This window comes from Saprolegnia parasitica, assembly GCF_000151545.1.
Source record: "Saprolegnia parasitica CBS 223.65 unplaced genomic scaffold supercont2.168, whole genome shotgun sequence".
Lineage (NCBI taxonomy): Eukaryota > Oomycota > Saprolegniomycetes > Saprolegniales > Saprolegniaceae > Saprolegnia > Saprolegnia parasitica.
This window is the reverse complement of record NW_012156562.1, coordinates 38,955-48,679: the sequence shown is the minus strand read 5'-3', so window position 1 is coordinate 48,679 and position 9,725 is coordinate 38,955. Positions and strand designations below refer to the sequence as shown.

At 56.3% G+C, this 9,725-nt stretch overlaps 3 protein-coding genes across 3 annotated transcripts; all 3 read left to right on the top strand.

Annotated features, from left to right (window-relative positions):
• Positions 1-103: 103 nt before the first annotated feature.
• SPRG_15404 (hypothetical protein) lies at positions 104-1,831 on the top strand (the record flags this gene model as incomplete). Its single annotated transcript, XM_012354572.1, has 5 exons — positions 104-436; positions 478-563; positions 612-1,021; positions 1,064-1,116; positions 1,165-1,831. 5 exons carry the CDS (start codon positions 104-106, stop codon positions 1,774-1,776), a joined length of 1,494 nt encoding a protein of 497 aa, XP_012209962.1. The 3' UTR covers positions 1,777-1,831.
• A 401-nt stretch (positions 1,832-2,232) lies between these two features.
• Positions 2,233-2,724, top strand: SPRG_15403 (hypothetical protein; the record flags this gene model as incomplete). Its single annotated transcript, XM_012354571.1, has 2 exons — positions 2,233-2,642; positions 2,676-2,724. The coding sequence occupies 2 exons, from the start codon at positions 2,233-2,235 to the stop codon at positions 2,722-2,724; spliced, it is 459 nt and encodes a 152-aa protein (XP_012209961.1).
• Positions 2,725-4,744: 2,020 nt separating this feature from the next.
• On the top strand, positions 4,745-6,515 carry SPRG_15402 (hypothetical protein; the record flags this gene model as incomplete). Its single annotated transcript, XM_012354570.1, has 1 exon — positions 4,745-6,515. The coding sequence occupies one exon, from the start codon at positions 4,745-4,747 to the stop codon at positions 6,428-6,430; it is 1,686 nt and encodes a 561-aa protein (XP_012209960.1). The 3' UTR covers positions 6,431-6,515.
• Between the last annotated feature and the right edge of the window lie 3,210 nt (positions 6,516-9,725).

Below are 9,725 nucleotides of genomic sequence, written 5' to 3'. Positions count from 1 at the left end.
ACGCCGACGCATGCGCGCCTCGCGTCCGTCCTCGAGCACATCAACCGTCGCGAGGTAGACGTCATGTCCGAGCACGGTCCATCACTCGCATGCGTACTAGGCCATGCTCTCGGAGCACACGGACATTCTGTCCAAGTTTCGGCGGACGACCGTGCAGCGCCAAGCGCACTTGCGCCCAGCGTCGACGTCGGTCGTGACCAACGACGGCGGCGAGGACGAGTTTGACATTCTGGAGCGCGCGGCCTTTCTGCACCCGGACGAAGACAAGCTGTTGCCCAAGCACGTGCTGACACCGCTCATGCACAGTTTTCTCAGCGCGATGGACGCAGGGTCGCCGGCCTGCCCTGCGATTGGCATCTCGCTCTCGGGCGGCGTCGACTCGATGGTCATCGCCTACTTGCTCGTCAAGCTTGCACCGCGCTACAACAACTTCAAGGTACACACGCCCACGTCGACCGGTCGCTCAATCGAACCCAGGTCGTTGCGGTGCACATCGACTATAAGAACCGCGCCGAGAGCACGGCCGAGGCTACGTACGTCGAGGCTTGGTGCAAGCCGCTCGGGTACGACGCCTACTATTGAGGATGGAGCGCGTCACGGAACCTGGTCAGGATCGAGTGCTACGTGCGGCGCATCGACGAGTGCCAGCGCGCGACGACCAAGCGCGAAGAGTACGAGCGCATCTCGCGCGACATTCGGTACACGACGTACGCCGAGATCATGGCGCGCCACCGCATTCCGGGCATGTGCGTGGGCCACCACCGCGGCGACGTGCAGGAAAACGTCATCTCCAACATGATGAAGGGCCAGTCGCTCCTCGGGCTCAACGGCATGAGCACGTCGTCGACGGTCAACGGCGTGCGCATTTGGCGCCCGCTGCTCGCGATCGACAAGGACGCGATTTTTGATTTTGCCCATGTCTTTGGCGTGCCGTACATGAAGGACACGACGCCGCAGTGGAGCACGCGCGGGAAGCTCCGGCGACAGCTCATGCCGCTGCTGCACGAAATGTACGGCGCGGGTACGTCTGGGCTTTCTGTTTTTGAGATGACAAGGCGGGTAGGCTACTTGAACAACCTCTCCAACCTCGGGCAGGAAGCCACCGAGTGCGCGAGCGTACGAGTTTTCTTGTTTAAAACGACGGTTCGTGACGACGGCGCGTAGGTGCTCGAAACCATGCTGCTGGGGCCGGTGCTGCAGACAGTGCAGCACTCGGCGCTCGCGGTGTGGATCGACTTGACGCTGCTGGCGCCGCAGCCCATGTTCATTTGGAAGGAGATTCTGCGCCGCGTGTGCCACGAGCGCATGGGTGAGCGCATGATTCGCGACAAGCCGATGCTCGAGCTCCAGCTCAAGGTCATGAAGCCCCACATGAAGGCGTCGTGGATCACACTCAAGAAGCAAACCAAGTCGTTCATGACCGACGACCGCCAGCTCCTTCTCTTCCGCGAGCCGGTCTTCCAGCACAAGGTCCCGCGCGGCCTCGAGATCCCGCTGGGCACGACCACGCAGTGGCACAAGTGGACGATCTCGCTCTCGGTCGAGCAGCCGTCGGAACTCGAGGACAAGCGACTCGACATGTGGGACGTCGTCCGCGCGAGCGGCGTCGAGTACCTCCTCCCGCACGCGCCCAAGTACGTACTCGACACCGAAGACCGCGACGTGTCGCTTCGCAGCATCGACAAGTGCCTCACGGACGCCATGCCGCTGGTCGTGAACCGAGGCGTCTTCTCCGACTCGGACGCGGTCGTTCGCGTGCAGCTGCGCTACGGTTAACCTCCATGGTAATGCATCCCGTTCAATCCGACAGACGCCCTATCTATCGATGTGTCAACGCGACCCACCTAGCGTCTTTGTGTGGTCAATGCAAATTCGCATAGATGAGTATGTGTAGGTCATACGGGTGCTCAAAAAGGGCACGCTGCCTGCCTATTGTCTGATATGTGCGAATTTCTTGCAATCGGGTTCTCGGTTGACAAAAGAGGACTATGATCTGAGTTGGCGCCGTATAAAATATAGATTGGCGGTCTGTAAATGACCATTTGCCTTATAACGACAGTAGGACGGGGACGAAAACACTCAGCACGAACGACATGCGGACACGCCGGAGCACCCAAGCGCGGTCGTTCGGATCGCAAGAGCGGTCTCGTCCTGTAGCAAGACTCGCAAGTCTAGCGGCCATACTGTACGCTGCGCACGTCGTGGTTTTACCTCGGCGTGCTTATCGTCGAGATGCTACCGCAAGGCGTCCTCTTCATCGTCGCGACGTTCGTCATTGTCGAGCTCGCGGAAGTCGGCAACGGAGGCTTCGTGTACGGCCTCCTCACGACGGTCTCGAACCTCCAGTCGGCTGTTGGCTCGGTGCTTGCCAACCGTATTTACTCCAACTTTGACGTTGACGAAGACGCGATCATCTCGGACACCAAGCACGTGCGCAACCAGATCGCGTACACGTACATCATCTACTACACAGGCTTCTTTATCGCCTGCTGCACGGCGGTCTTCCTCCCGAAGCAGAATCTCCAGCGCACGGGCCGTCAATTCCCGCTCATCGTCGGCTTAGTCCTCTGCTTCTGCATGCTCGTCTACTCGATCACGTTCAGCATCCTCTCCATGTTCGACGTCGTGCTTGCTCATCGCGGGTGGCGACGGCTGCTGAGCCTCCTTTTGTTGAGCTCTATACTCCGACGGCTTCAAGGCCTAAAACCTAATGTAGCAATTTAAAAGCTTTAGTCGAGACCTGTGAATTCCCCCCGCCCAATTGACGATCGTAGCGTGGAAAGCGTGGGAAGTAAGTACAAAGACTCCGGATGAAACAGCGTTGTCGTTTCAAACACTGTCTCCATCAAACAATACACTGTGTGTGGAAACAGTGTGTCGAAACACGAAAACACTGGATGATGAGGCTGCACAGTGTAGCAGAAGCCGCTGGATGTACGATCCGGTCGCTCGAACTATACACTGATTACATCCTGCTGCCGCTAGCGCATGCAATTGTAATTCAGTCACTTGCTAATAGTACTGGGACGATTTAACTCGCCTTAGCCAATGCGGCAGACTCAATGGGTCTCGGTACTGCAAATGTGTGGTGTTCACGGCATGAAAAATCTTGTGGGCAACGACGTTCTCTGAAACCTGTAGGTCGACCACACGCCATGCATTGGGTGCAGTTGGGTGCTCATCTGCGCAGCTCGATTAACCTTGACAGCAAGCTAGATGTGTACGACGCACGCACCACATGAACCAAGATAGCGCGTCTGCTTGTTCGTTCCGAGCGAGCTTTTCGAGACAGACGACCTTCCAGATGTTGGAGCCGGGACGGACAAATACGCTACACTTCACAACGAGGCGACGCCATGGGTTTTGGCTGCCACACTTTTGCCACCAGTTTCTCTGCGAAGATATGATCAAGGGTAGCAGCATCGCGTCTAGTGTAATGCACGGGAGTCGCAGCCCGGTATAAAAAGGCCACAGTACAAACTTGTCGTGAGCGACGTTTTGCGTGGCTCCGTTTGTTTTCTACCGACAACGCGCACACAGCCACGCGAAATTGCAGTTCTCCGCTTGCCCTTTGGACGCCTGTGTGGACGCGAGATTACTTCCAGCGAAATCGATGCGCCCGGTTCGTCGAAAATCGCCTAGATAAGTATAGGTGGCATTCTAGCGTGCTATCAACAACGCGAACCGTCGGCGTATTGTCTGAATTGTGCGAATTCCGTGGCAACGTACAAAAAAGGGTGCTTTGAACCCTTTTCGTGTCAAATGCTGGATGGCACCCACAAGGTGCTATGGTCTGAGTACGGCAGATGGCAAACACCGTATAAAAATTTCATGAACGATTTGTATACCGCTGTGAGCTACCGCCGTGCGACGACAGTAGGACGTCGAAGAAAACAACGTGGGAGGGCGAGCAAGCTGGTGCACCCAGATCCCTTCAAGAGCCTATCGGCAAGCTCTTGCCGGCGCCGATGGCGTTCCATGGCCGCCACGATTTGGGTTCGGTCGCTCCGACCGCCTGTCTACTTAGACGGGGACCACAAAGACGGCCGCGCGAAGAAGAAAAGAAGCGGCCCCTTCGAGGATCTCAGTCCAATCAAGGGAAGTACATTGTTGCCGCCGGTTATTGCTGGGGCTAAAATGCACTGGCTACTATAGTACCGTCAGCAGCAATTGTACGTCAATCGAGGAGGGTCCGTGCGCTTGTTATTCTAACGCACGTTTGCACCAGCGCGACGTAACGAGCTGCTCTTCAAGAAGCTCCTCATCTGCGAACGCTACTTCAACTTTTTTCCATCGCGGGTGCGACTCAGACGCCTACAGTCGGACGGGGTTTCGACGGCGTTTCCCTTACTGCACAACACCCAAGCTATCAACCATACCCATGCTATATTTCTCTTGGGATGATTTCTCTGTGCGCAGGAGCAGCGTAGCAACATACCATCACATATATGTTTGCTTTTTGGCTTGGCACTGATGAGACTATACATTGTTCAAGTCAAAGTTTTCTACTACTCTCAGATGACGGTACACGCCACTTCTGATCCGATCTCGTGAGTGGACGGGACAGTGCATCGTCGAAACGTGCTCCAACCTTCAACGTTTCGTGGCTACAGACGACGCCCGACCGTACATCTCGGTACCTCTTTCACTATCAGATTTGGAGGGTTACAAAACACCTGCCACACCAATACGGTGAACTCACAATCTCACTTTCCTTTTTGCCTTCTCAGCATCAACAGCAACCATGGCAGCCAAGCGACCGGGTGCCATTGAGCTCCAAGAACGCGTCTCGTACGTCTCGGCAACCCAAGACAAGGCCGCTGGCGAAGACTACGGCGACGTCAAGACCCCCGGTGAGCTCGAGGGCGGTGCCCTCCGCGCGGGTGGCGCCCCCGACTATATGAGCCGCGAAGTCATTGGTCTCCTCGCGCAGTACGTGGCCGTCGGCTTCATTTACGGCACGCTGCCGTCGCTTCTGTACCCGGTCATCACGGGCTACTACCACATGACGGGCGCGCAGTACAACTCGGCCAAGACGCTTCTCGGCATCGGCTGGTCGCTCAAGGCCTTCATCGGTATGATCTCGGACTGCGTGCCCATCAAGGGCTACCGCCGCAAGTCGTGGATGATGATCGGCTGGACGTGCTGCCTCTGCTTCCTCCTCGTCATCACGTTCATCGACAAGGACCTCCCGTACTACAGCGACCCGAGTGTCGCTGAAACCCCGGCCTTTGAGCGCACGGACGCGCAGAACGCGACGGTCAACTACAACGCCAAGGACAAGGGCGGTGTCATGGCTATCCTCTTTGGTCTCGCGACGATCTCGTACCTCTTTGCCGACGTCCCGGCCGACGCCTTGGTCGTCGAGTACGCCCAGCGCGAGCCGATCGCAACCCGTGGCCGCATGCAGTCGCTCGTCTACGCCACGCGCACCATCTGCACGACCATTGTCGGCGCCATTGTCGGTTTTTGCATGAACTCGCCTCGCTTTGCCGGTTCGTACACGTGGGACTTTGGCCTCAACACGATGTACATCATCCTCTGCGTGCCGTGCATCGCGATGCTCCCGATCACGTACTTCTTCATCAAGGACCACAAGGTGGTCGCGGCGCCGTTCTCCGAGTACCTCGCGCAGGTCTGGCAACTCGTCCAGAAGCGTGCGATGTGGCAGATCATGCTCTTCAACTTCTTCTACAACCTCTTTGGCGGCGGCTTCTCGTCGACGGCCGCGCCGTACGTCCAGCTTGTGTGGGCCAAGGTCGAGAACCTCAACAGCCAGATCATGGGTATTGTCTCCAACCTCATTTTCGCCGCGATCATCACGGCCATCGGTCGCTGGGGCACCAACTGGAACTGGCGCATCGTTGTCGTCTCGACCACGCTGTCCACGATCGCGATCGACATCATCGTGCAGTACTGCACCATCTATAACATCATCCGCAACCAGTGGTTCTACCTCGGTGTGCCCATCGTCGAGATGCTGCCGCAAGGCGTTCTCTTCATCGTCACGACGTTCGTCATTGTCGAGCTCGCCGAGATCGGCAACGAAGGCATCGTGTACGGCCTCCTCACGACGGTCTCGAACCTCCCAGCGGCTGTCGGGCCAGTGCTTGCCAACTTGATTTACTCCAACTTCCGAGTCGACGAGGACTCGATCACCTCGGACACCGACGACGCGCGCAACCAAGTCGCGTACACGTACATGATCTACTACTCGGGCTTCATCATCGCGGCCTGCACGTCCTACTTTCTCCCATCGCAGAAGCTTCAGCTGCACGAGCTCCAGCGCAACGGCGGCAGCTACCCTATTATCGGCGGCGCAGTCCTCATCTTCTGCTTCTGCATGCTTGTCTACTCGATCACGTGCAGCATCCTCTCGATGTTTGCTTCGACGTCGTGCTTGGTCATTGCTGGCGGTGATGGCTGCTAAGCTTTCTTCTGTTTAGCTCTGAGCTTTGCCGTGTAAAGTCCTAGAGCCTAATGTAGTGTCATGTGTTTACTTGCATTTTAACGACTTTTCGCAGCCAGCCGTTTCCAGCACAATGTTGAGCGCATTGCTGTGCTTATAGCCAGCTCGATCAGTCGAGAACTACATCTCTGTTGCGTAGCTTCACGAGGTAGCTAGCCAGTCGGGAGCTCTGGGACATCACCCATATGCTGGAAGGCTGGCATGGGGCGGGCGAGAGTGCATCGCTGCATTGACGCGTGTGGTGGTTTTTGTGGTGCAACGCAAACAATGCAGCGAGGGGAGAGCCATCTCCCAGGAAGCAGGCAGTTGCATTGCGCTACGCCACGAAGGCAGATTGAGAACAAAGGAGGAGTGAGACTACGGAGGTCTGCGCCGTGGAGAGAATGATAGGCTGTGCCGGATGAGACCGTCGCCAAGAGGCTACAACAGGGGTTATAGGGTCACGACCGGACAGCATCCGTACATGGCACTTAGTCCTATCCTATCTACACCACGCACACAGAGACTACACTGACTCTAGGCTACTCGTTTCCTGGAGTCTTGTCTCGCCAGCGATACCCCTTGCATCGGCCTGGCATGGATTGACCAAACCAGACACAACACGCGGCAATTGTTGACCAAGATCTTAGAGAAGGACCGATGCGCCTTCATTTGACTTGGACGATGCGTTTCGCGTAATCAAATCACTCGTTGATGCAGGTCGATCGACCGGGTTCCGTCGGGGCTTTGTGAGCACTGAGCTGCTGACGGTCTATAAAGTATCGACCGCAACTCTACACGGATGCTCGTCAATGAACCGCCTCCACTGTGTCGACCAACCGACAAGTAGACCAACTAATCTACCAAATGACTTGAACCTTAGAGATGCACGGTAACACTGAGCCCGTGTTGTGCTACCCACGGATTTGAGATCCCGACGATCACTGCAACAAAAGGGCCTCTTTTTGCTTCACGTTCCGTGGGTTTTCTCATCGTCGCACATTTACGCCTGCACTGACGCTCGTTGCTAGGCAATGGTAAGAGTCTGTCGGCGCTGACCGATGCCGGGGAACGCAAGGTCTTGTACGCGTCGGTGCTAGACGAGCTGTCGCGTGAACGCGATCAAGCAGTTGGTCGGTGCATTTATGACCTGTATCTCGGACCATGCGACTGCACGACTTGACTGTCACGGCTTGCAGTGATGGAAAATGGTGGACTACCGCTATCCAACGCGGCGCGTAGAACATCTGGCGCACGTACCCATTAAAAAACACATGTTGCATGACTCATCGGCACTATTCCGCCCTTGCACACCTTACGCATGGAGTGCTATCACAGAAGTGTTTCTGCCTGCAACTTAGGCCATAGAACCGGCGAGACTGAATTCATGGACTGACATGTATCGCTCGTGTCTGCGCACACTGACAAACAATCACATATGAGTCGACAACATCGTATCGACGACCAGTGTGGCCGTTGGGAACACGACGAGCGGGGCTTTATACAGCTGCCAACGTTTGCACCAAGCATCGCGCAGGTAAATAAGCTGCATGTAAACATGCTGGCATTGATTAACGAGATTCCTAGCTGACGAGATGGTGGTAGCGAGCCCTTATCGCCGCCGAAAGCGTTCAGCGATACATGTCTCATCTCGTGGGCAATCGACGCCGAAGCAACGCGCAAAGAAAACGAATCACCTTGGCACACCAAAGAGAAAGCGGACCTCATGATAGTGTAGTGTAACTGCTGGTACACTATACTTCAATTAGGTCCGCTCGTGATCCCCGAGCATTATCGAAACACATAACGATCGTCCTGCACCGCGACCTCCAAACGCAGCCTCAGTCGCTGGCGTCTCTCGAGGACCTCAACAAACTGCGTAGCTTTGCCGCCGACGGCAAATCCTCGAAGGCCTTTACACAGCGTGTCGTCATGGCCCTCACCCGCGGCCACAAGCGCCCCCGGGCGACTACAGAAGAGCAAGACGAGCCCCCGCGCCGCCGCCTGCGCAGCCACGGCCCGGTGAACAAATGAAGAAGAAGATTGTTAGTCTCTACGTATGCGAACTCTTTGTAACAACGAAGATAACGCGAAACACGTTCATATATATACCATACATAATGGCGCCGTCTTATCCATCCATCGCGATCCCCGCAATCCTGTTTTCTGAGAAGCGTCGTTCCGAGTTCGCAGCATACGTTCATCTGATTCAAAAGTCAGGCGTTGGCGGGCTAAGCGTTACCGATCGTTTGCTTAGAAGCGTTTCATTTCGAAGAGCATTATACATGAGTGAGAGCGGATTGACGTCTTCGTCATACCGTACTGGTCTTGCAGCTTATGAGTGCAACACGGCGTGGTAAGGTCCTACGTAGAGCGGGCTTGAAGCAGCGACCGTAGCGATGACATGTGGAGTGCTGTTGAATCCCTGACCCCCGACGAGAACGTCGTCAGAGAGCGCAGCGCGCGAAGCTCGCGCTGCACAGTGAGTGTTAACCATGCGCAAAGCACGGCAATCGTCGACTTGCTCGGTCGGTGCCCCTCTCAGAGAGCTCTCGCCGAGTCTTTCAAGGCGCGTTGCAACGGTGTAGAGTTGCACTTTGGATAAGAAACGCGTCATATCTGATTGCGAATCACCCAAGCCCGAGGTGGTCGTTTTCTCACGCCACCGGCCACGAGAGCGAAACGATACTGCACGTTGCCGCCCGTCCTTTGATACGGTCCAGCGAATGGAAGTGAATGGAATGCGCACCCCGCAGCCACCAGATGCGCACTCGTGACGAAGAGGAAGCGCAGAGACCATTTTCGTTTTCAACGGTCGCCCAGGGGTGGTACAGTGGTAGCACCCATGCGAGGCGCGCACCCTTGTACATACGTTGACTGCCCTACAATTTGCCCGTCAACTTTTTCTCCAGGTCGTATTTCTGATTCAAGCAGACCATTGGACGGCGAGAAACGTCAAGGGTCCAGCGTGTCCCAAGTCCTCTTCACACTTCGCACTTCATTCAGTTTTGAACTTGCCACGACCAAGATGCAAGCCAAGCGCACTGGTGCCATGGAGCTCCAAGAACGCGTCTCGTACGTCTCGGCGACGCAGGACAAGCCAGCGGGCGACGACTACGACGATGGCAAGACTCCGGTCGATCTCGAAGACGGCGCCCTCCGCGCCGGTGGCGCGCCCGACTATCGGAGCCGCGAAGTGCTCGGTCTGCTTGCCCAATACGTCTGCGTCGGCCTCATCTACGGCTGCCTGCCCAACATTCTCTACCCCGTCTTCACT